Source organism: Danio aesculapii, chromosome 10 (assembly GCF_903798145.1).
Source record: "Danio aesculapii chromosome 10, fDanAes4.1, whole genome shotgun sequence".
NCBI lineage: Eukaryota > Metazoa > Chordata > Actinopteri > Cypriniformes > Danionidae > Danio > Danio aesculapii.
In genome coordinates, this window is record NC_079444.1 from 5,665,919 (window position 1) to 5,693,651 (window position 27,733).

A 27,733-nucleotide genomic window follows, 5' to 3' on the forward strand; every position below is an offset into this window, starting at 1 on the left:
TTACACAACACCTCAATTATTTCGGGGAAAACAAATTAGTCTAATGAGCTGTTACATAAACGCAGCTCTTCTGAGAAAATGAAACCGCTCGACCTGGAAAGCCTGAAAGAGCACTGAAATCAAGAGAACTCCCAGAGGAGCTCTCCATCCCGCACGGATCGCAGGAAAGTCCCACGCATGTGTGTGTGTGTGTGTGTGTGTGTGAGCGTCCTCTGCTGTCTGAAAGCAGCACACACACGCACACACACACACACACACACACACACACTGGAATCCACCCAGAAACACAAGTGCATTCACTCAACACAAAGAGGGAAACTCGGCCCATATAATCACACTGGTACTTTCCACACACACACACACACACACACACACACACACACACACACACACACACACATGTGCTCAGGTGTTTTGTGAACGCACCTGTTGACACTCCCAGTCAAAGCTGTGTAACCCGAGCATGCATGAATGTCCTCAATACTGCAGACTGTCACCTGTGCAAACACACACACACACACGCACACACACACACACACACACACACACAAAATAACACACCGGGACCGCGGCTTTGTAGTAAAGTTTATACAGTTAAAATTCTGAGCGTTACATCGAGAGCACAATGAGACAAGATGGAGACATGAGTGAGCGCACGACACACCGACAGCAGCGTTATTTACAGCTCCTCTGAGAGTCCAGATGCTGAGCCAGCAATCTTCATCAGTCATCATCTGCTCTGCTTATAACTATAAATTAAAGGGACGGTTCACCAAAAATGAATATTAACTTAATGTTTACTCGCCCACATGAGGGTTCAAACGTTTACGAGATCCTTTCATCTGTTGAAGTCTAAAGGAGATATTTTGAAAAATGTTGGAAACAGGTAACGATTGACTTCCATTTTAGGAAAAACAAATGGAAGTCAATGGTTACCTTCCATAATAGAAAAAAACAAATCGATGTCAACGGTATCCGGTAACCATTGACTTCCATAGTAAGAAAAACAAATGGAAGTCAATGGTTACCTTCCATAGTAGGAAAAACAAATGGATGTCAATGGTAACCGGTAACCAATGACTTCCATAGCAGGAAAAAAAAATTTTTATGTCAATGGTTACCTTCCATAGTGAAAAATGGATGTCAACAGAAACCGGTAATCATTGACTTCCCTAATAGGAAAAACAAATGGATGTCAATGGTAACCGGTAACTATTGACTTCCATAGTAGGAAAAACCAAATGGAAGTCAATGGTTACATTCCATAAAAGGAAAAACAAATGGATGGCAATGGAAACCATTGACTTCCACAGTAAGAAAAACAAATGGAAGTCAATGGTTACCGGTTTCTAACATTCTTCTAAAATATCTTCTTTAGTGTTGAACAGAAGAAAGACACTCAGAGGTTTGAAACTCTTAAAGGGAGGGTAAACGATGACAGAATGTTCATGTTTTGTGTGACCTGACCCTTTAAGTAGAAATGAACACAAAGACCGCGTGGGTTCCCGGTGGGATTGAAGTAACGTTTCTCTCTAAAGCACAAACTTACTCGATGTGTCTCTATTTTTATTATACAGTGATGATGATGGAGCAGGGATGATGCGGCCAGGTGCTTCACTGTGATTGGTCGGCGCTGGGGCTGGCCGCCGCCCCCTCGTCATTGCTGCTGTCCACCTCCTGCTCCATGGCCTGCTCCTCGTCCAGACGCTGGCTGGTGTAGTCACTGATCTCCAGGAAACCGCTGGGCTCCACCACTACATTAGACTGACTGGAGTCCGGCATGATGGAGTACTGTGGGATCACCTGACCACACACACACACACACACGCACACACACACACACACACACACACACACACACACACACACACACACGCAAACACACAGAAACACGAACACACACAGACACACACAGACACACACAGACACACACAGACACACATACCAACACTCACAAATGCACGCAAACACATACACGAGCACAGATTAACACACACGCAGAGAGACCCACAGGCAAACACAAACAAGCATGCAAACACAAACACACACACACACAGGCAAATGCACACATGCAAATAAATCCAAATGCACGCAAACACACACAACGGCAGAGATACACACAAACACACACAGAGACACGCAAACAGACACACAAGCACGCAAACACACACATAAATGCACGCAAACACATTCATGAGCATACGCAAACACACATAGAGACAAAGACGCAAACACACAGAAAACAAACACACACACACACACATACACACAAACGCATACACACAAGCACAGATACACAAGCATGCATACAAACACACATACATGCAAACACACACACACAGACACACACACACACACACGCGCAAATAAATCCAAATGCACGCAAACACACACAAAAGCAGAGATACAAACAAACAAACACAGAGACACGCAAACAGACACACAAGCACGCAAACACACACATAAATGCACGCAAACACATTTATGAGCATACGCAAACACACACAGAGACAAAGACTCAAACACACAGAAAACAAACACACACACACACACATACACGCAAACGCATACACACAAGCACAGATACACAAGCATGCAAACACACAGAAAATACAAACACAAGCATGCATACAAACACACATACACGCAAACACACACACACAGAGACACACACACAGAGAGACACACACACACGTCAGTATTCGGCACTGAATAGTCATCAACAGTGTCAGTTTTAATATCAGCACTCTTTCTCCATCACTGATTAGTGTGTGTCAGTGAGGCAGCAGGAGGCGCTGTTACACGCCTACTGAAGCAGAACACACATCTAACAGTCTAACAAACAACACACACATGTATATAAAGTTAGAAAACAACAACTTGTCTCATTTCGAATCCAAATATCTAAACATTCTTAAATCAAGAAGCATTTTCTAGACGAGCACAACAGGGATTTATAAAGCATCAACAGTCCTCACTTCAGATTAGGTCACAGAACTGAATGAAGTTGAGTTAATAAAGCATCTATTAACATACAAATTAACTATTAGTATATGCCTGAATATATATATATATATATATATATATATATATATATATATATATATATATATATATATATATATATATATATATATATATATATATATATATATATATATATATATATATATATATATATATATATAAACTTTTATTAATCATTTACTAACTCATTCTGAATGATCTTAAAAACCACCAACTACTCTTAAATACAAATGCTTTGTGAATAATGCAATACTTCATTTAGTAATGAAAAATAAATCATTAAAGTATGAAAGTACAGTAATTAAGCGCATTATAAATGTTGTTGTAAGTCAAGGATAAAGCATTTGTATCTGCAGTTATAAACTGCTAACTAACGTCTGTTAATGTGGAGTTAATGCTTAACAGATACTGAACTATTTGCTAATGCTTAATAAATGATTCATAGTGTGTAGTTATTATAACGTGTTACCAAAAAACCCTCTAGTGTTGAACTCTGATTGTTATCTGTATAGTGATCCTGCATGGTGTGAACTGGCTTTAGCGGTGGTGTGTGAGATCATGGACTACAGCAGACGCACCTGTATGATGTCCAGCTCTTTGCTCTTGCGGCTGAAGGGCCCGTGTGTCAGCGTCTGCTTGGAGCTGCTGATGAGCGAGGGGCCGGCGGGGGCCTTGGTGAGGGGTCCGCAGTCGCTGGAGGAGTCCACCAGCATGGGCTCGGCCGCGGGGTCGATCTCCGCCTCCATCATGGAGATCTTCAGGATGTCTGAGACCGAGGGCTTCTCGGAGCTGGACTCGGCTTGAAGCTTCAGGGCCGCCTCACTGCTGCTGCTGCTGCTGGACACTGGAGCCCGCGGGACATGCGGAGCGCCAAACGTGATCTTGGTGACCGTGGCGCCCTGCGTGATTATCGGCTGTTGCACCTGACACACACAGAGGAACACACAGATGAATGCACACACACAAAGATGCATGCACCAACAGATGCACGCATGCGCATACAGAGGCGCACGCATTAAAAAGATGCGCACACACACACACACGCACACACAGATGAGCACACACACAGATCCATGCACAGATGCATGCATGTGCACACAGATCTATGCACACACACAAAGATGCATGCACAAACACACACAGATCCATGCACAGATGCATACATGCACATGCACACACACACACACACGCATGCATACACAAAGATGCATGCACACACAAACATGCGCGCGCACACGCACACAGATCCATGTTTAAACAGATGCACACACACATACAGATGCAGACAGATGTCTGTGCACACACAAAAGTACATGCACATACACACACTCACTGTTGCCCACACACACATACGGAGTTGCAAATAGAGTTGCACACACAAACGTGCAGATCCACACATACACAGATACACACATACAGAGATGCATGCACAATTAGATGTGTGCACACACACACACACACACACACACACGCACACAGACACACACACAGACACACAGACACACAGACACACACACACACAGAGACGCAAGCACACACAGATGCATGTACACACACAACGTGCAAATGTGTAGTTATTTTATGATGTGCGTGTGTGATGAGCAGTGTGTGTGAGATGAGAAGTGTGTGTGTGTGTGTGTGTCAGACCTGAGCACCGCTGCTTGTCTTGCTGGAGCCCACAGGGTGATGCGCCTGCAGCGGCGGCGGCTGCGACAGCTGTGTGTGTGTGTTGGGTCTGTTGTGTGTGGTGGGCGCCTGCTGCAGCCGGGGCAGCTGCGGTGTGTGTGGAGTGTTTGCGGAGGCTGCGGCTGCAGGAGCGCTGGAGGATGATCTGTGTGTGAGGATTTTGACTGTCAGCGGCGGCTCTGCTCTCCTAGATGAGGAAGAGGATGAAGATGATGCTGCTTCACACACTCTGCTGAACTGCTGCTGCGGGGACGAGCGGTAGAACAGGCCCGTCTGAGGGTCCAGAGTGTCTCCCTCCACCTCACACTCCTCCACCAACACCTGCTCCTGATGCGGCTTCACCTGTGCCTCCACCTGCACACACACACACACACACACAGCACAAACACACATCAGCTCCACACACAAACACCTGTGTGTAGTGTTGTAACAGATCTCACATCTCACATTATGGTGTTTTAGTCACGGATTGGACCATTTTTCGGATCAGCCAGAAAGGGGAGGAGACAAATGTCATTTGCTGTCCATTAATTACAGAAACAGCACCGCACCAAACTTTTGGTTTGAACAAACATTTAGAAGCTGTAATTTTATTAACAATAAAATGAAGACGTAATCAGCTGAATAAAATAAATATGAAAATATTCAGTGCTGTGAAAAACTTAACTGTTTCTGCTACTGTTGCCCATACTGTTCCCACTTACATATGCTTAGCGTTTATAGCAGGTTTGGCATGCCGTCCCGGGAGAGAACCCTGAGCTCGAAGATACTTGAGCCCAAGGCTCCTGCCCGGTCAATAACTATATAAGGGGATCCGAGATCAGGTAGGTCTCAAGAGCTCCCCCTTAGAAAAGGGAGGAAAAGGAGGAGATGGGGTGGAAGGGGGGACTCTTCCAAAACGAAGATAGAGCAGTAGGGAAAAACGATCACTTCATAGTAAACTTGGGTCAATCTGATTGGATTATTATTGATTACTAGGGCCAAACAGAATCTGCGGAAATTTTTAGCTATTTCTTCAGAGAATTTTGTTAAAAATCTGCGGATTCATGCGGAATATTTTGGGATTATCATAACTAAAAAAAAATATATGAAGTAAAAAATAATACCATTTTAAACTTTAATGTTAACAATGCAAATCCAATTAGATCCACTTCATTTGGTAAACAAAGCAAGTCTCTTATAATATACATCTACTAAAATATGACTTTACAGATCTGTATTATGAATGAATCATATGAACATTTTCATGTTAGTCAATATATTAAATGAAATTAATTTAAAACAGAATATATATATATAAAATGTACACACATTTATTCAAATAAATAAACAGAATCAATGATGGCCTAAAAATCTGCGGAATTCTGCGCATGCAGATTCCGTGTGGGCTATACTGATTACAGATGAGCAGCCGGTCATGCTCAATCATCACACACGCACCTCTCCAAATTAGTTTATGAAATTTCACTTAAATGTATTTTTAGTCTCATTTTCAATAATTTATTCAGTTCTTCACTCATTAAACTTCATGTTTCATTGTTAGATGATCATTTTTGAAGAATTATTCGGTGGTGTATTTTTGATGGCTGGTTGTCGCCACTTACTGGTTAAATAATGCAACTGCTGCCTACAACTTTCATTTTTGAGCGTCGTTAAATGCATATGACTGTGATTTCAATCTTTACCATAAACATCAGAGGTTTTATCTAAACTATCAATTGTTCTCCCAGTACTGCTGTGTTATTTGACTAACTCAACTAATGCTGAGTTCAGACTGCAGGATTTTCAAAGGAGTGGTGTCATAGATGTTTTCACACTGCGTGACTGGCTGGGCTAGTGTTCTGTCAGTGCTGTGTTTACACTGCAAGATGGATCGGCGACAGGGGGTTTCACACTGCATAACTTTACAATATGAAGAATCAATGACAACTTTGTTCAAACTACGTCTCACAACCAAACACACGTAGTCTATCTTTTGTTATTAACTACATAACGAGAAAGAAGCTTTTAATGGGGTGGAAAGTGTGTATATTTGCTCACCTGTGTTTGAAGGGAATTTCTCTCAATTTCTCCTCAACTTTCTTTGTTGAGCCAGTTGTGGTATTGCTCAGCTCAACAAACAGACACGGACGCTCCTGCCTAATTTACACTAGTTTTTCCTCCATTTCTTGAGTCCAAATAAACTGAAAATGAGCACTTTTAACTTTTCCCCCATCCTCCCGCTGGCCTGCAGATACACACACTAGTGGATGCTGCTCTCTCATTGGCTGTAGATGATCGCTGATGTTATTTTCAGTCAGCACTCATTTCACACGGCATGATTTGAATCGCCGACAGCTCCAGTTATCTAGCATACCAAATATCTGACAGGCATCGGCAACTCATCTGTGATTCTCTCAGATGACGTCTTTGATAGTTCATACTCTGATTGTTACTCGTGTGAACGAGCACAGATGTCACTGTCATTTCAGGCATTTGTCTGCAATTTCTCAAAACCTGTCGGCGAGTCCAAATCAGGGCTAAAATCCTGCAGTCTGAACTCGGCATAACTCAAAACACTAAAGACTGAATCTCTTTCTTGATTTTTGCATTTCTCAAACACAGATTTGAATGCAGCGATTGGAAGGATTAATAAACATATGCAAATCACCACCATTTATAATTTATAATGACTAGTGGTGCAGCTTATACTGAATGCATTAATGCAGGCGAAACAAGTAGAGACAGAAAACACCTTTAATAACCTGAGAAACCCTCCACATCCCCAATAACCCACCACAACTGCTTCAGTCATCATTAGATTTTACAGGAAAGCCTAAATGCTTTCATACATGTGATTTGAATGACACGAGAGGCCATCTCGCTACAGATTTAGGATTAATCTACTAGTAAAAAAAATTATTAATCCGTTAAGGTCACGTGTGTTCCGAACCGTGGGTTGTGGATCTGTACGAATCATGAGAATATCACACAGATAATGTTCTCCAGCTCTCTAAAACTGACTCTTTCAGGCTTCGATCCTAATTGTGGTGTTTTGGTGACTGTCGCTTTAAATGCAAATGAGATTGTGCTCTTTTCAGAAGAGGGCGGAGCTACAGACGGCTGTGCGTCAGCATAGTGACAGATGTAAAACAGCAGTGTGTGTGTTGTCAGGTGTGTGTGTGTGCTTCAGTGTGAGTGTGTCCTTCATGCTTCTGTCAGTCTATGTCGCTCCTGTGGCTGTTCATCTAGAACTCCACATCTATAATCCTCTAAGTCTATGCTGACATTATCTTCAGCAGCTCAAACACTCTAATGGCTAATGGACAGATGGCTGCTTCTCACTCAGGGCTGCTGTTTATGCTAATGAGATGGAGACTAGTGGGCGGGGCTTTCCCTTCTGATGACACGTACAAAGGGAGAATGTCAATCAAAGTCTTTCTGCAGGCTGAGGGTGACAGGAGTGATCTACGAGGTGCAGTGTGTGTGAAGCTCAGGGTCATGTGACTGACCTGTTGTGTGGTGACGGCTGCAGTGTTGATCTTGACCACATGAGGCACCGTTGACACTGCAGGTGCTGACTGACCCGGAGAGCTGGAGACTGGGACGTCTGCTGCCTTACACACTTTACCTGAAACACAGACACACACCACACTTTGGACCCACAATGGCGATGAATTGTCTGTGTGCTGTGTTAGAGATGGCGATGAACTCCGTGAGTTTGTGTGTGTTGTGTTACCGATGGGGATGAACTCTGTGTGTGTGTCGCTCTCCGCTGCGCTCTGACCCGACGGCTCCGGAGACTCCCGCCGCTCCGCTGACACTGGGATTGGCACCGCCATCTGACTCAGGTCTATAGTGTGCTGCCGCGGCTTAGCCTCGCTCTTCTCCTTCACTGTGACACACACACACACATAATTAAAGCAGCAGGATTATAACACACACACAGACATTAAAGCAACAGAATCATGACACACACACACACACAGTTAAGCAGCAATACCATAGCACAGACACAAACACACCACTGGTCTGCTGCATATCCAGAGACTGATCTGAGGTCACACATACAGACACACGTGCCCAGACAGACACAAACACACAAAGACGCGCACACACACACACACACACAGAAGCGCGCACACACACAGAAGTGCGCACACACAGGCGTGAACACACAGATGCGAACACACAGACGCGAACACATAGATGCGCGAACACAAACACAGACGCGAACACAAACACATAGACGCGCATCTGCTGCATCTCCAGACACTGATCTGGGGTCTCACACACACACACACACACCGCTGGTCTGCTGCAGCTCCAGCAGGGCTTTGATGGTGGATGTGGCCGACTGAGACTCCGCTGTCAGCTCTTGGTAAATAAGGGCGGGGCTTGACTCTACAGACACTTCTTGCTCCGCCCACTCGTGCCCCCTGCTGCTGATCAGGTGCACCACTGGAGGAGCATCTGCAGCACACACACAAGAGTGTATGTGTGAGAGAGAGAGAGAGAGAGAGAGAGAGAGAGAGAGAGAGAGAGAGAGAGAGAGAGAGAGAGAGAGTGTGTGTGTGTGTGTGTGTGTGTGTGTGTGTGTGTGTGTCTGTATTTGTGATTGCATTTATATATATATATGTGTGTGTGTGTTTGTTCTGACCGTGAGTGCTGTCGCTGGGCACTGGGCTTCCCTCAGTGTAAGTGTGTGTGTCGTCTCTGTTCTCCAGTCCCGCAGCAGCGGCAGCAGTTGTGGTGTGTGTGGTGTTGTTCTCTGCGCTGCGGTTGACCTGCTGGAGCGTCTCGCTGACCAGCTGACGGGTCTGTTCACTCACCACCGCCGTCTGGAACGCCATAGGCTTGGGCTTGATCAGCACCTACACACAAAACAAACATCACACTACACTTCACTACACACACATACATCTCTTACACTCTTATAGTCAAATTCAAGCACTTTCCAGGAGCAGTTTCAAACGTTTACAGCACTGTACAGCGGTGGCAAATTACACAAATAAATATATATGTGTGTGTGTGTGGGATGATCATGTCATGTCATGATCATAAAGGTTTCATGACAGTCTTATGAACACCCCTTCAAGTGTTAGCGGAAATATATTGTTTGCACCGAGCGACTACTGTCATTTGCTCTCTTTATTAAGATTTATTTATTGTATATATTAATATTTAAATGTTATTTTAAAATGACAAATGTTACCCGTTTCTAAGAGGGAAAACCAGCAACAACCAATAAGAATGCATGATTATAAACAAATCATTATGAGGGGATGGCGTTCAACACGTCCACCATTATTTCAAGAATGGCTTACGGAATTGGGGAAGGTGGCAGCTTATGAAAAAAATTACATGTAGATTACTTGATAAACTGGATGTTTATCAGAGAAGATGGCGAAATTATTTGTTTTTTTTGGAGGATGATTAAGGTCATTGTGGTGAGACGCATGGTAAAAGTGTAATTATCTTATTTGATTTAATTATGTATTATTATTATTGTATTGGTGTTGTATTTATGTAATTTTTTATTTATTTATTTGACTATTATTATTTTCTGTATGTGTGTTTTGACTTTGCAATCAATAAATGTTATTATAATGAAAGTCACTGGGTCAAAAACAGCACCAACACAAGTTGTGCTGAACAGAGTCAAACTGAACAGTACACAAGGGGTTAAAACTGTGTAATTAGTCCAGTACATCACATTAAACTAATCTGCTGTTGGTGTTTTTCTGTGTGCAGGCTTTACAGCGTGTCTCTGACCTGTGTTTTCCCCTGCTGGCCGTAGACAATCTTTGTGGGGATGATCTTGGTGGTGGTGGAGGGCTGCACTCCAGCGCCGAGGCTCTTGGGCTGCGTCACAATCATTTTAGTGATGGGTCGAGAAGCTGTGATGATGGCAGGCTTCGCTCCGGGGATCGCCTGCAGGGTCTTCTCCCCCTGAAAAACACACACGCACACACACGCGCACACACACACACGCGCGCACACACACACACGCACACACAGACACACACACACACACACACACACACACACACACACACACACACGCGCACACACGCGCACAAGCACACACACGCACTTATTTAATAACATTTTGACAATCCATTAAAGGGCACCTATGATGCTTAATCATCTTTTGTGAGCTGTTTGGACAGAAGTGTGTGTAGTATAGTGTGTGCACTGTCATACTGGAGTTATAGAAACACAAGTCTCTTATTTATATTTCCTGATGTTAAAATAGGATCCAAATCCCAGTGATTTTGAGGCCCACCGTGACGTAGGAGTGCGGTTTACCCCGCCCACTGAATTGATTGACAGGTGCTTCTAAACATATTTCCATGTTAACACACATAAACATGTCCACAACACAGGATTTGCAAAGAAACTGGGATTAATCAGTGTCTGTCTCTGTCACTGACTGCTGTTAATCTCACGTAACGCAGGAGAAACACACACACATGTGGTAATGATGGGCGGGGAAAAGCAGCTCATTCGCATTTAAAGGCACAAGCTAAAAAACAGCTACTCTGTCCTCGGACGCCAAAATGGGCAGATTCAGCGGGGTATAATTAATAATCTGATGGGTATTTTAAGCTGAAACTTTACAAACACATTCTGGAGACACCACAGAGAGTCCAAAGACACACACACACTCATGCGTGTCTCACCCCGGCGTTCAGCAGTGTCGTCACCACATTTTTCCCCGGCAGACCCTGTATGGTGGTTCCTTTCCCAGTGGTCTTCTGCACCACGATCACATTGGGTTTGGACGTCATGGGGATGGTGGTGATCTTAGTAGTGGTTCCTGTGAATGTTACACAAACACACACACACCATTACAGTAAGTCTTTATCAAGGCCGACATTGATAATCATTTATTCATTCATTTTCTTTTCAGCTTAGTCCCTATAATTATTAGGGGTCGCCACAGTGGAATGAACCGCCAACTTATCCAGCATATGTTTTACACAGCGGATGCCCTTCCAGCTGCAACCCAACACCAGGAAAAAATATTGATAATCAATTAGTTATATACATTTTAAAATTATAATGTTTATATAAATCTGCAGTTTGTGCATCCTGGAAAATATAACAATCAAAACTAATATTTAGCAGCTCAACTAAGCTAAACTATAGTTATCATCAGTCCTCACTGTTCGAAGGAGATTCGACAGTTTCATTATTGTATAAAAAGCCTAAAAATGGCACCAGGGCTATAAATTAACCTTTGGATAAAAGCCTAAATGTGGAGCATTGACTGCTGGAAATTGTAGAAATATTACACTGCATCATCCATAAAATGACTACTACTACTAACAAAACAAGTTTATTTATTTTCAAGTATTTAAAAAAAGAAAAAAAAAAGCATTTATTCAATGACGAGTGCTTTAGAATGAGGAAAATATGTGAAAAAAAATATATCACACACTTTTCAAATACAAGTATAAACATTTAAAATGTCCCATAAAGTGCTTTAAAATGTGTATTTTTTATTCAGTTTTTGACGTAATGTAAACTAAAACACGAAGAGAGGGCGGGACATCGAATAGCTCCTCCCCTTTTTAAACAAACAGCCAATAGCGTTGTGTTTTTCTTACAGCTCTGTCAGGTACAGTGGTTACATTTATATTACATTTACATTCATTTGGCTGAGTGCATCAAATAACCAGCCAATGAGAAGAAGGGGGTGGGGCATGCCAGATACTGAGGTGATGTGAAAAAACTTTGGACGGACGTGACAAACTGCAAACATTTGGCTGTTTCTATCAGTTTTATATCTTCTAAATGCTAATTTTGTCACTGTTTTAGAGACACTAGATTATAGAGACCCTTTTTATTTTAAATCCACAGGACCTTTAAAGCAGCAATTGCATTGGGAAAGTGCACAAACATCAGACAGATTTACCAGTATGCACACTTTACCAGATTATATTCATCAGAGCAAAAACATGTCATATTTTCTTACTCCTATGGCCTGATAATCCGAATCACTGGACTAAAAAAGTTATGTAATATACTGTGTGTTATTACAGTATATGTCCCCTTCACTGTACTGGGGCATTAGGACTCACACAGAGCACAGGTTGAGCGCTACCTGCTGGCCTCACTAACACCACTGCCAACAGCAACTTAGTTTTCCCATGTGGTCTCCCATCCAGGTGCTGACCAGGCTCAGCCCTGCTTAGCTTCAGTAAGTGTTTGGTCTTGGGCTGCAGGGTGATATGGCTGTGGCTACAATTGTGAACCTGCGGCCTCAGTTGGCTAATGATGGTTTTCTGATTGATGAATTTGGTGCATCCTTAATTAATGACAGTGTGATAATGACACTCACCGGACACCATGCTGGTGGTGATGATCTTTCCCCCGAGAGTAGCCAGAGCTTTGGGCACGACGGTGATGATGCTGCCGCTGGTGGTCTTTACATACGTGGCTCCAGCAGGAGAAGTGGCCACACGAGTACCCATGGGGCTCACGGAGGGACGAGTGTATGTGGAGGCACTACCTGAAACACACAACAGCTGATGAGGGTGTGTGTGTTTGTGTCTGTGTGTACCCATGGGGCTCACTGAGGGGTCGAGTGTACAGATGCTAGTTATATAATTAGAATTTTCAAAAACTTGATTTGTTTTACTAATTCCATTCAAAAAGAGAAGCTTGTATAATGTACACACTCTAATGTAATGTATACACAATACAGAATATTGTGAAAAGGTTCAGTACTGAGAACACCAGGCGCCACACTCTAATCAGCTGATGAAATGTGACCTCCGGTGGACAGTAGCAGACTCTGAAATGAGACGCAGATTCAGAGTTCCACATGAGGTTATTAATGAGCAAATAATGTCAATATTACGAACATAAACATTAGGTGAGCAGGTTATATTGTAATCCTGTGTCCTAACAACACGCTATGTGACTAGATGCGCAGTGATGAGCAGTTTGGCTGTTTGCAGCAGACGAAACACGACAGAAATGTAAATACAGCCATTCAGAAGCACAGAATAGTGCACTCACTGCACTCCAGCACAATGGTGAGGTTTATAATCTAATTAATACATATTAAACCTCTTTGGTCCTCAATCTGGCAACCTGTGCTTGCGTTTGTTTTGATCCAGGAATGCCATACCTAGTTTAACCACTGGCTTTCAAACTTAACCACTACACCTTTAATATAGGGCCGAAGGGAAGGAAAATATGTGGTAGAAAAAAAAGCGTACAACCTAGAGAGAATTGTGAGACAAAATCCAATTATGAGATTGACAAAGAGTGGACTGCAGCTGAAGTTAGTGCTTCAAGAACCACTACGCACAGGCGAATGCAAGACATGGCTTTCAGCTGTTGCATTCCTTGTGTCAAACCACTCTTGAACAACAGACAGAAGCATCTCGCCTGGGCTAAAGACTGGACTGATGCCAAGTGCTCCAAACTTATGCTCTTTGATGAAAGTACATTTAGCATTTCCTTTGGAAATCAGGGTCCCAGAGTCTGGAGGAAGAGAGGAGAGGCACACAACCCACAGGTGTTGCTTGAGGTCCAGTGTAAAGTTTTCAGAGTCAGTGTTGGTTTGGTGTGACGTCATCTGCTGGTGTGTTGTCCATTGTGTTTTCTGAGGTCCAAGGTCAACGCAGCTCTATACCAGGACATTTTAGAGCATTGCTTCTTGCTGCTGACCAATTTTATGGAGATGCAGATTTTACCTGCACACAGCGCAAAAGCTACCAGTACCTGCTTTAAAGACCATGGTATCCCTGTTCTTAATTGGCCAGCAATTTCACCCGACCTTAAGCTTATAGAACAGAGGTGGGCAAACTACGGCCCACAGGCCATATGCGGCCCGCTGACCACTTTAATCCGGCCCACAATGAGTTTTTAAAATGCTTCTTCTGAGTAACGGTTTGGTTTCAGAATTAGTAAATTAATGATGCAATACAAGTGAACGCCATTTGATGGCAGTATTGCACGCGGCACAGTTAGCGCAACCATTAGAATTAGAACGGATATTAAATGTCGGATATTAAAATGCACTCGACTGTTAATGACTGAAAATGAGTCAGGCAAAAAAGTTGACTCTGAATGTTGTGTGTTTAAGAAAGAACGGACAACAAAATACTTCTTCACCAATATCAGACAAAGCGGTAAGTCTAATATGCCAGGTAAGTACTGCTGCTTTTAAGGACTACAACCTAAGGGGTCAATCACACAGAAAGCGCATTTTCATTCCAAAAACACGAAGTGCACCGCACTGTTTTTTTGTTGACAAGAAAAAAAAAGGAGCGTGGTGCGCTTTTTTAGGTCGTTAGGCAACGACTGAATCAGCTGGGTATTTTGCGAGGGTGTTTCTGTTGATATTAATATAACTTTATTTTCAGGCTCATTGTTCACATTAACACACTCATAATAACATGACTTGGAATAACAAAGACTAAGATTCTTCTTCCGTCTTAGTTTTATAATGGTTGATATGAGCATATTAATACAAGCTCAAATGAGATTGTTGCGAATTTGACTCAAATTATATAATAATTGCTGGTTAATTGTGTTAATTTTTGTCATTGAATATATTTTCCATGCACACATCCACTTTAAAAAGATCTTTTCTCAAAGATTTGTGGTTTTATGATGCTTGATCTATATATTCTAAAAGCAGAGCAAATTAGATTATTGTAAATTTGACTGAATAGTAAACTGTAAGAATTATTTTTAATGTGTTAATATGAGATTTTTTCTATGAGACAGTATCTTTTCTATTCTCTACTGTAAAGATTATTACATTATTATTATATTTTAAGGGATTATTTTATTGTTTTATGATGATTGCTAAGTGGTGATAAATATAAACACCAGTGCAAATTCATTTGACTTGTAAATTTGACTCAATAATAAATATTAAAAGATCTGTTTTGTTTTAACGTGACATGTTTCTGTCCGATATTACATGTTTCATGCATACTGCCACTAAAAATAACAGATAGTTTTTGAAGGATTTGACATGTGGCCCTTCACTTGGTTTGCAAAACTTGAAAGTTTAAAAAGTTTGCCCACCACTGTTATAGTAAAAAATCTCTGGGCTATTGTGAAGAGGAAGATGCGATATGAAAGCCACTATTAGATCAAGCTGGACTCTCAGAACTCCTGAGCAGTGCTGAACACAAATCGATCCACTCCATGACATGCCGCATTGCTGCAGTCATTTAGGCTAAAGGAGTATTGAGTACTGTGCATGCTCACACCTTTCATCTTCATACCTTTCAGTTGGCTAAGAGGTCTAAAAATCCTCTTTCTATTGGTCTTAAGGAAAATTCTCATTTTCTGAGATCCTGAATTTTGGGTTTTCATTTGTTGCCATCAAAATCAAAAGAAATAAAGACTTGAAATATATTAGTCTGTGTGGAGTGAATGTGCACATTATATAAGCTTCACTTCTTGAATGGGATTAATGAAATAAAATCTACTTTTTGAAGATATTTCTAAATAGAAGACCAGCACCTGTGTTTAGAGGTGCTGCCTGACACACACCACCGCTGATGAGTGTGTGTGTGTGTGTACCTGTTGGAGTGGACACAAGTTTAGTGGTCATGATGGCTCCATTGCTGCTGACCACCATGATGGGGGCGGAGCTACTGCTGGGCAGCGCCGCACTGGAAGGTTTGGGCAGAATCTTACTGGGCTGCATCTGCTGCGTGATGATCTTCACTCCTGAACACACACACACCCAAATATACAAATTTATGGTAAAAACATGACATTTACAGTTCATAAATGACATTATTTATAAACCTATGTGTTATAGAATAAACACAATAGAATATACAAATCTAAAACAGTTTGTGTGTCTGTGAGAGTGTGTGTCTGTGTATCTTTATGTGTGTGTGTGCTCTAACCGGACTCCTGCTTGATCTGTATGGTGGGTTTGGCCCCGGGGCCCACTGCTGCCGCCACTGTGCTCTGAGCAGTGCTGATGGGGCCCTGCAGAGCTTTAGGAGCCGCAGACTGAAGCAACGCCTGCTGCTGTTGCGCCTTGGGGATCTGCAGGATCTGAGACGGGGAGCCAATCAGAGCCTTCGGGGACGGCAGACGCGTGGAGGCCACTTTCACTGCAGTGGAGCCGGCTACACACACACACACATATGAGTACACAAACACTGGAGCATCTCTCATACACACACAGACACTTACTCACCGGCCACTTTATTAGGTACACCTGTCCAACTGATCGTTAAGGCAAATGTCTAATCAGCCAATCACATGGCAGTAACTCTATGCATTTAGGCATGTAGACATGGTCAAAACGATCTGCTTCAGTTCAAAGAGAGCATCAGAATGGGGAAGAAAGGGGATTTAAGTGACTTTGAACGTGGCATGGTTGTTGGTGCCAGACGGGCTGCTCTGAGTATTTCAGAAACTGCTGATCTGCTGGGATTTTCACGCACAATCATCTCTAGGAATTACAGAGAATGGTCCGACAAAGAGGAAATATCCAGAGAGCGGCAGTTCTGTGGGCGCAAATGCCTTGTTGATGCCAGAGGTCAGAGGAGAATGGCCAGACTGGTTCCAGCTGATAGAAAGGCAACAGTAACTCAAATAAGCACTCGTTACAACCGAGGTCTGCACAAGAGCATCTCTGAACACACAACACGTCCAACCTTGAGGCGGATGGGGTACAGCAGCAGAAGACCACACCGGGTGCCACTCCTGTCAGCTAAGAACAGGAAACTGAGGCTACAATTCACACAGGCTCACCAAAACTGGACAATAGAAGATTGGAGAAACATTGCCTGGTCTGACGAGTCTCCATTTCTGCTGCCACATTCGGATGCTCGGCTCAGAATTTGGCCTCAACAACATGAAAGCATGGATCCATCCTGCCTTGTATCAGCGGTTCAGGCTGGTGGTGGTAGTGTAATGGTGTGGGGGAGATTTTCTTTATGTCCATTAGTACCAATTGAGCATGGTGTCAACGCCACAGCCTACCTGAGTATTGTTGCTGACCATGTCCATCCCTTTATGACCACAGTGTACCCATCTTCTGATGGCTACTTCCAGCAGGATAACGCACCATGTCATAAAGCGCCAATCATCTCAGACTGGTTCCTTAAACATGACAATGAGTTCACTGTACTCAAATGGCCTCCACAGTCACCAGAGCTCAATTCAATAGAGCACCTTTGGGATGTGGTGGAACGGGAGATTGGCATCATGGATGTGCAGCCGACAAATCTGCAGCGACTGCGTGATGCTATCACATCAATATAGAGCAAAATCTCTGAGGAATATTTCCAGTAGCTTGTTGAATCTCTGCCATGAAGGATTAAGGCAGTTCTGAAGGCAAAAGGGGGTCCAACCCGGTACTAGTAAGGTATACCTAATAAAGTAGCCGGTGAGTGTATATGAATAAACAAACACAGCAGCATCTCACACTCACACTCTCACACACACACACTCTCACACACACACACACACACACACACACACACACACACACACACACACACACACACACACACACAGATATATGAATACACAAACACACACATACACACACTAACCCTGTGCGACGGTGGACATGACCACAGAGGGTGTGGAGGACACTACAGTGGTGACAGCCACAGGTCCGGGCCCCGGAGCCACACTGGAACCGCCGGCGGAGATCACCATGGTCTGCTTCTGGTTGGAGGCCGTCAGCGCTGCGCTCGACACCAGCTTCGACACTGCCGCGTAATTATGAGACTTCGACAAGATGTTTGGCACAAAGTTAGAGCTGGGAGACGTTGTCACGATTATCACCTGCGGACAGACACACAGACACACACGCACGCGCCATTCAGTGCCATCAGTGTTGGTGAATTTTATCACTTAATTCTATGTAATGCATAAGGCATTTAATACAGGCCTCTATCACAATATCTCCTCATGTATGTTTCAAATCAATATTTAGCCTTTAATTTAACTACGGTAAGGTCCTGGGTGGAGTCTGACCTTCTGTGTGGTGGTGTTGGTGGTCTGTGTGGAGGGTTTGGTAAAGGTGATCTTGACCGGGGACATGTGCGGCGGCAGGGAGTTGGCAATGCTCTGCATGAGGTTGCTGATCTTGGGTCCGCCGCTGACGGGCACCGTGATGGTCTTGGGGCCCGGGGCTGTCGCCGCCACTTTGGGGACCTCCTTCAGCAGCACAGGAGACGAGCTGGAGGAGCTGGTCCTGCGCCTCTTACGGGGCTTCTCATCCTCATCTGAGCAGCTCACACCTACAGAGAGGCAGAGATACAGAGAGAGATTATACTGAAGATTCTCTGTGTGTGTGTGTGTGTGTGTGTGTGTGTGTGTGTGTGTGTGTCGTACTCTTGACGTAGACTGTACTCCCACTGGGCAGCACAACCACATTAGACGCAGGGCTGGCGGGTCTCGGTGATTTGACGGCTGCGCTGCTGCTGCTGGGAGCTGAAGCACTGGGAGGAGTGGAGGTGGTGCTGGTGTAGGAGTAACAGACCACCACTGCAACACAACAACAGATCAGCAGTGAAAATGACAAATTTACCAACAGGAAAACCAGCAACAATCAAGAATGCATTATTATCTACCGTCACGGCTTTACAATCAATATATGTGATTACAATGGAAGTCAATGGGGCAAAAACAGCACCAACATCACCAAAGGGGAGTCCATCTGAACAGTGTGTTGTTGAGTTTATCATTATAAGCATTTTCCCAAAATATGTGTCAAAAAAAGATTTGTCAGCAAAAATCATCACATTTGCTGAAATACAGAGAGAGTTGTGGCCAAATTAAAGGTGCAGTGTGTAAGTTTGACACCCAGTGGTTGAACTAGGTATTGCACTCCTGCTTCAAAACACACACAAGCGCAGGTTGCCAGATTGATGACCCCAGCAGGAGTGTGCCTAACTATCGAGCCTGAAGGCTGATTTAAACCATGTTCTAACTAAAACCAGCATTACGCGATAGAAGAAATATTCTCCATATTAAAAGGAGTTTTTGTCCTAATCAACACCTAAAATTAATATATTAGAAACGGCTTCTATTTCAGCTGAACAACAGAAAACTGACATTGATCAGCTCAGGTACAGCTCATGTGCTTTATTCAGTGTTAAATGCTAATAATGCGAGTTTGACATCACATTTATTGCCATATACTGAAAGCAGCAGCAGATAGTTCAGCTCAGATCTGGAGAATAAAATAAACCGTCTGAAACTGAACTCTAGAACTGAGGCTCAAAGCAAACCAACACACATCAGTGATTCAGCATCTACATTTAATCATGTTTAAGAAGTTTAATATGTATTCATTAGATTATAAACCTCACCATTGTGCTGGAGTGCAGTGAGTGCACTATTCTGTGCTTCTGAATGGCTGTATTTACATTTCTGTCGTGTTTCGTCTGCTGCAAACAGCAAAATTACTCATCACTGTGCGTGATGAGTCACGTAGCGTGTCGTCACGTAGCGTGTTGTTAGGACAGTGTAACCTGCTCACCTAATGTTTACACTCCTAATATTGATATTATTTGCTTATTAATAACCTCTTGTGGAACTCTGAATCTGCATCTCATTTCAGAGTCTGCTACTGTCCACTAGAGGTCACATTTCGGTCGCAGACGCTTTACTTCGAAAGCTTTTCTGACTGAATGAATCACATCAAGGAAAGCCGGGGTGCTGAAATATAATTGGTTTAACTGGCATTGGGCGGGTTAAAGGGACCAAAAGCCGTTCCAGCACGTACGTAATGCACATGTTCACAGCAGAATATCTGACTTCAGCATTGTGTTTCAGTTAAACAAGAGTGTTCACTGAGCATGTTTCTGAATATCTGCACACATATGATGGTGTTTTTATGCTTTAGAAGAGTCAAACACTAACATTCAGCACCTTTAAGACTCAAAATCAGCCCAGAGACATGAAAACGACCCAATAGCACATAAGGGTCAAAGTCTTAACTAGGTTAATTATGTTAATTAGGCATGTTAGGGTAATTAGGCAAATCATTGTATAACAGTGGCTTGTTCTGTAGACAATCGACAAATTACATTTCTTAAAGTGGCTAATAATAATAATAATAATCATAAAATGTCCTTTTTAAAAAATGTAAAAAACGCTTTTATTAAAGCCAAACTTTTAAAAAAAGTCATGGAAAAATTGTGTAAAAATTGTAATCTCTGTTAAACATCTCTTAGAAAAAACTAGGCGGAGGAGGGCGAATACTTCTGACATTAACTGTACACTGAATATATAATGGTGAATTTGTTTATATGTTTGTGAATTTATATTTCAAGCTTTTTCTGCAAATGTCACATCTGTATGACTGGAATTACTCAAACGCATGTTTAATGAACTGAACTCATGAATATGTATGAGCTGAGGTGTGTCCGGTGAGCAGGTGTTGACTCGTATGCAAACATGAATCACTGTGAAAAGCGCTTTACAAAGAAACGGTACCTTCTTTGTTGGCGGTCTCTGCGGGCAGCGGCAGCGAGGCGTTCTGGTGCGCTGTAGCGTTAGCCACTGCATTAGCCATCACTGTGAAGGCTGTTTGAGGAACCAGCCGGGGCATCAGAGGAACCAGCCGACGGCCCTCAATAGACCACTCAGACGAGCTGTTCGGCCCTGACATGCTGCACACACGCACACACACACAGGTCAGCATTATCACTCAGCGCACGCACACTCTGCTATTATAGTTATTATATTACCTTTAAATTTCAATACTATTTTTATTTGCTGTGAATTTCAGTTCAGTTTCAGCTTGTTTGAAAGGTTTACTTCAGTCTTTATTGAGCGTTTCGTTTTTATATATTCAGTTTCAGTAATTGTAGTTTATCAGAGTGAACAGAGCAGAGTTTACCGTTTAAAAGCTTATATTCACTCTCCTGCAAAACTATGAGAAATAAAACTAAAATATTAGTTTGAAAAAACACTGAACCCAAAAGAATACTATGACAAAGTAAACATGAATAATTCAATCTTCGTTATATTAAAAATCCTACTCTATATGTAGATAAAGATGCCTTAGTTTCATCTATTGGTTAGGGATGTAACGATTCACGTTGAATGAATCGCGACATAGGCGCAAACTCTATCTGCACATCAGCGGTGAGCATGAGGTGGGGCGGCAGACTAAAATGACAGCGGTGAGGTGCGCAAGACACACAAACTGTGTGCAAATACTGCAAAATGACGCTTTCTTAGACTAACAGAACAACAAATATGATGCAGCACAGTAGAAAAACTACAGTCACAGACATCTATACACAAATAAACTATTAATAAGCCAAACCGCGCTGACCGGAGGATTGGCAGCTCCGCTTACTCTGACCAGTGCTAACGTTACAGAGATCACAGTGCATCAGTGTTTTCATAGCGAAAGATGTTTCTCAGACTGAAAGAGAAAGCTGTGCTGTTACAGATCCAGCTATTAGATTATTTCCTTTTTATCCTTTCTTTTTCAATGCATATTTTAATAATTTGCTTATTATATCATATATTATCATCAGTATTTTTATGCCAGTGGCCAGTCCCCTGGAGCAGAGGGCCTACTGAACACCTCTGTACACACTGCTCTCTGGTTTAGGAAAGGCTTTCCTCTCCACATCAGCCATCTCAGTCCCCGCTGAAAGAGTTTTTTTTTTTATCAGCAGGGGACATTGTAAATGTGTAAAGACCTCAGCTTGTGCCAGAAAACAGAGATATGCTGATAGTTCTTTTAAAAAAATTTAAAACCCCAGCACAATCACAGATTTAGTTTGTATTAAAGACCCTTTTTAATTTGTATTGCTCATGTTTTATTTGGAGTTGGTTTTACATGTGTAATGTAGCTGCGCACTCACAGTTTTAGTTTGTTTATATTAAAGAGGCTTCGTTAGTTTGTATTATTCACTTCTTTATTTGGATTTTGTTTTAAAATTTCAATTTAGTCATTGCAGAAAAGATTTCAAGCATTTGAGAGAAAAATGAAAGGGCTGTTGTTCACCTTAAATTTGTCTCAGATAATTTTGTTAAAATACATCGTGACTAAATCATGAGATTAGTATCGTGAATGGTATCGAATCGTGAGTCGGGTGAATCGTTATATCCCTACTACTGGTGTAACAGCCGCAGCTCGGATTTTACACCACAGAATGAGTGCCTGTTAATTCTGAACACTCTTATTATTTTTGCTAATTATTTTTTTATTTCAGTGACTGTTGTCAGTTTCCTTCAGTTTAAGCTTTTCATTTATTGTGAATGAAATTAGATAGAAATTAGAAATTTAGATGAAATTATTGAAAATGTAAATGTCTTATGGCCAAAAGTTTTAGTCTTTCCTTTGCTAAAACAACTGTGCACACACACACACACACACACACCGCAGAGAGAGACTCACTGGTGTGCGATGGTGGTCAGGCGCTCATCATTGACGGCTCTGCGCACCTCTGCCCGATGGCGCTCTGTGGATATGCTGAAAACACAAACAAACACAACAATCATCATCCTCAATCAGCACAAAAACTCTAACGTGCATGTCTGAATATACACACACATAGCGCTCAGCATAAATGAGCACACCACCTTTAGAAAATCAATATTTATATCCATTTCACAGTCAATATAATCAATATATTCTGGTGCATTTAAACAAAACAGGTTTACTAGACGGTTATATCCATTAAAATAAGAGTTTGATCACCGAACAGCTTTAGAAACAGAAAAATCATACAATTACTTTCAAACCAGATACTGCAAAACTTACAAACTACAACATTTCAAGTTGATATTTTTTCATGTTTCTCTTGATTTTTCCTGGTTATTAAATGTAATTTTTTATTTGTCCCCAACATTATAATTTGGGTTTAGTGATGATTGCACTGTGATCTTCAGAGTTTTTGTTAGATGAGTTGATCAGTGTTGTCTTTTGTGCTGACTAATGTATCTCTGGGATTGAATGGCTCTTCTGAATGTGCACAGATATATTGCTGTAAAGCATCCTGGAGGAGAATATGACTAAAACAGAGAGATCTGTGAGTGATGAGTCAGCATGTGCATGAAAAGAGTGAGCGAGTGTGTGTGATGTGTGTGCATGCGCATGAAAATGAACTTGATTATGTGCGATGAGACTGTCTCTGTGTGTGTGTTTGTGTGTGTGTGTATAAACCTGACCGTGTTTGATGAGTGTGTTTGAAAATGAACTTGATCATGTGTGTGAAGTGTGTGTGTGTGTGTGTGTGTGTGTGTGTGTGTGTGTGTGTGTGTGTGTGTGTGTGTGAGAGAGAGAGCACCTGAGCACTCGTGTCAGTTCTCCCAGCAGCTCCTTCTTGTCTTTAGTGAGATCTCCTTGAGCTCTCAGAGCGCTGATCACCCCGGCGTACGCCTCCAGCTCTGAACACACACACACACATCAGCACAGCTGAACTACACACATCATTTTAGTTCAGTTCAATTCAATTCATCTTTATTTCTATAGCACTTTTCACAATGTAGATCACAGAGCAGCTTAACACAGATGAAGAAAAGAGAGTAAAAGCCATAATAATAATCAAACAGTGGAACATTCCAGCAGGTCAGGCAGGAGAGTGCTGTATAATCAGGGTTTCTGCAAGTTTCATTAAGTCAAATTTAAGACATTTTAAGACCATTATCAATGAAACTTCAGACTTATTCAGGGATAAACACTATAAGAGTTTTTCTAATGGAAAAGGAAAAGATTTTTACTATCCTCCTCAAAGAAATTGTAGTTTATTTATTTCTAAGCCACATATTTTAATTTTAATGCATCAAAACAAGCAAACTCTGGTTTCATAGATGCACTTTTTTCAACATAAGCTTTCTTTAAAAAAGCTAAATATACACAATAACTGTCTCTGGTCAGTGTCCTCACCTTAAATAAACTACTTTTAAACAAATGTTATTGTAAGGAGGATAATTAAACCACATTGGTAAATAGAGCTCAAAATTAAACTATTTGGTAAAGGTTCTACTGAGACGGGTTGCTGGTGATTGGATGATTTTGGCCTGAATGAGAAGCTTGACATTAGAAAATTTAGACCTGTTTAAAATTATTTAAGAGACCTACAACACAATATTTTGGTAAATGTAAGACTTTTTAAGGTCTAACATTTGGTTTTGGGAATTTATGACATTTTAGGACTTTTTGAGAGCCTGTGGACACCCTGATAATGCTGGTGTGGTTCTAGTCATTGAAAACTACTCCAGTTCAGTTTATTCTGAATGTCACTGTGGAAGTTCAGTTCAGTTCAGTTAAATATAAAGGTCAGAGGGACTCACCCAGTTTACGGAGGATCCGTTTGCATTCATCTCTGCTGAGGTCGAGCAGCGTGGGCCAAACCACCGGCATGCTGCCCGCCAGCGGCTTCTCCTGCTGAATCATCAACTACACACACACACACACGCACACACGCACACACGCACACACGCACACACGCACACACGCACACACGCACACACGCACACACGCACACACGCACACACACACACACACACACACACAGACAAACAGTCAAAGACACGCATAGACATACATATAGAGAGACAGACAGACACCCACACAAGTGTCATGAAGTCATTATAACTACTCTACTGAAATAAAGTTGGTTTTATATTCACACATTCTGACTTTTGTGTTTAATAAAATAGTAAAGCAGAATATAAAAAGGCTAATCAAAAATGTATTATCCTGCTGTACTTTTATGAGCACAACTTGCATCATACAGTGGGGAAATTAAGCATATTTCTAAGGGTGCTGTTGACTTGAATTTTTTCCCAGATGTTGGTAACAACCAGAGAAATGCATATATGCAAAGAAAACAAAACTAATCAGTTTACAAATTAAGTTATGGTTAATAAAATGAAATGACGCAGGGAAAAAGTATTGTCCAAGTATTCAGTCCAACATCTTCATTAGCACATTAGCAGGAGGATGAAGATGAACCCAGGGTAGACATTTCAACAAGACAATGATCCAGAACAGCCCAGGGGACTCTCAGATGCTTTCAGAGAAAGAAAATCAAGCTGTAAAATGGCCATCCAATAGAGAACACAAAATAAAGCTCAGATTTGATAGACGAGACCTACTGTATTTGTAACTGTGACTCGGCATATTAAAAGAGCCAATAAACATTCTTATCACTATGGAGAGTTGTGTAACTTCATCATTTATGAGGAACCGTCTACAAATGCACTGTTACATTCACAACATGTTGATCCTATTGTTTTAAAGCATAATTAAATAAAAAATACAGTGATCAAAGTGACAACTTGTAACACGGTCCCTACAGTATATGTGTGCCACACTACTTTAATTATTGGGTCTGAAATTGCGATCAGACTGCTGATATGATTTCACGTTTAAGCTTCAGCAAAGAATACTTTACTAACATTATATTATTAAGGAGAAGGTGTGAGTGTGTGAATATAAAACCAACTTTACCTCAATATATAAAAAGCTCTGCTCGGTCTGAGAAACACTCACCTCTGACAGACACACACACTCCCTCTGATCTGGAAGAGCCAGCAATCTTCAGGATCTCCTTCAGAACACACACACACACACGAGAACAAGACTATTGATGAGGAAAACAACACTACTTCAACAGACATTCATCAAACGAATCAGTTGCTTTGAACGAATCATTCAGTGAATCACTCTGCAAGACTAGAACTTGCTAACATGACAGTCCAAAACCCAGTAAGAGACGCAAATTGGCTTTAAATTAAATATAACAAATTTCGAAACCTAAACATCTTAATATTGCATTTCCCAAACCAAGTAGTTGTTTTCATATCTTTATTAGTTTATTGATTTTTTTGTCCAACTTCCTACAGTCCAAACACATGCACTATAGGGAAATTGAACCAAATTGGCCGTAGTGTATGAGTGTGTGTGTGAATGAGTGTGTATGAGTGTTTCCCAGTACTGGGTTGCAGTTGGAAGAGCATCCGCTGTGTAACACATATGCTGGAATAGTTGGCGGTTCTTTCCGCTGTGGCGACCCCAGATTAATAAAGGGACTAAGCCGAAGGAAAACGAATGAATGAATTAAATTTACATCGCTTGTCTTCCGAGCTCATAAACATATTCCCGCCCACATCTGCACCCGCCCCGCCCACTCCTACATAAACATGAGCTCATTACAGGTGCTTCATTGACATGTATGTCGCCGCAATGGTGCTCATCGGTGATATACTGATGTGACGATCAGCGATGTTTACTATCTGAGCGCTCAAATCATCTGATCAGTTTGGAAGTGATCGAAGCCAATCAATAATAGAACCGCCATCCGTAACATTTCATCTCGTCAATCCAGAGCAGTTGTGCAGATATGCTGATGAGGATGTGTATACACACACACACACACACACACACACACACACACACACACACACACACACACACACACACACCCCAGCGCTTCTGCATTACCGCTCCAGTGTTTGTGTTTTATTCTCAGTGAAGGATTAGCTTTAGCCGTTAGCCTCAGTGGAGTTTCCTTCAACACAAATACACACACACACACACACACACCTGAGCCGCCGCTTCCTCTAACCAGTCGGGTGTGTGTGTTAAAGCAGCTTTTTATCCGTGCAGACCTCAGTGTGTCATTCAGAAAGCCTGCTGTGTGTTTAAATCTGCACTTACTTCAGTTCTGCACAGTCCTTCAGCTCCGCCATGTTTATTCGACGCCAAAACACTCGGGTCGCGCGCACGGCTGCCCAAAGGAAAAGCCTGACAAACGGGAGGAGTCGAGAATGCAAAGGACGATATTAAATAACCGGAAGCGACCTATACATGTTAAACGCTGCTAACGCAGTTTAATATATGGTTGGTTGACGTAAGTGAGTGTAAATACAGCACCCGCAGGCGCGCGAGGCTGATCAGGCAGTGTTTCGGGCAGCTCGCAGAAGGGGTCCGCCGTCATTGTTGACATTCTTTTGTGCGCAGGAAAGACGCGCGTTCACAAGAGCGCGCGCTCTTTATTGTTTAGTGGATGCGCGGTGTCAGATTGACAGGAGATGAAACGCG

At 42.2% G+C, this 27,733-nt stretch overlaps 1 protein-coding gene across 2 annotated transcripts; it reads right to left on the reverse strand.

Annotated features, from left to right (window-relative positions):
* Window positions 1–573: 573 nt before the first annotated feature.
* On the reverse strand, window positions 574–27,404 carry emsy (EMSY transcriptional repressor, BRCA2 interacting). 2 transcript variants are annotated; one of them, XM_056466592.1, is made up of 21 exons: window positions 27,350–27,404; window positions 26,183–26,240; window positions 24,979–25,084; window positions 23,973–24,072; window positions 23,081–23,155; window positions 21,157–21,332; window positions 19,048–19,200; window positions 18,688–18,953; window positions 18,258–18,495; window positions 16,593–16,820; window positions 16,258–16,407; window positions 13,043–13,213; window positions 11,379–11,515; window positions 10,468–10,644; window positions 9,353–9,566; window positions 9,001–9,165; window positions 8,432–8,587; window positions 8,205–8,323; window positions 4,675–5,067; window positions 3,606–3,950; window positions 574–1,791 (listed from the first exon to the last, which is right to left on the reverse strand). In XM_056466592.1, the coding sequence occupies exons 3-21, from the start codon at window positions 25,079–25,081 to the stop codon at window positions 1,615–1,617; spliced, it is 3,543 nt and encodes a 1,180-aa protein (XP_056322567.1). In that variant the 5' UTR covers window positions 25,082–25,084; window positions 26,183–26,240; window positions 27,350–27,404; the 3' UTR covers window positions 574–1,614. The 2 variants fall into 2 exon arrangements, with proteins under 2 accessions (XP_056322567.1, XP_056322566.1); XM_056466591.1 differs by having other exon boundaries at window positions 574–1,803.
* Window positions 27,405–27,733: the final 329 nt, after the last annotated feature.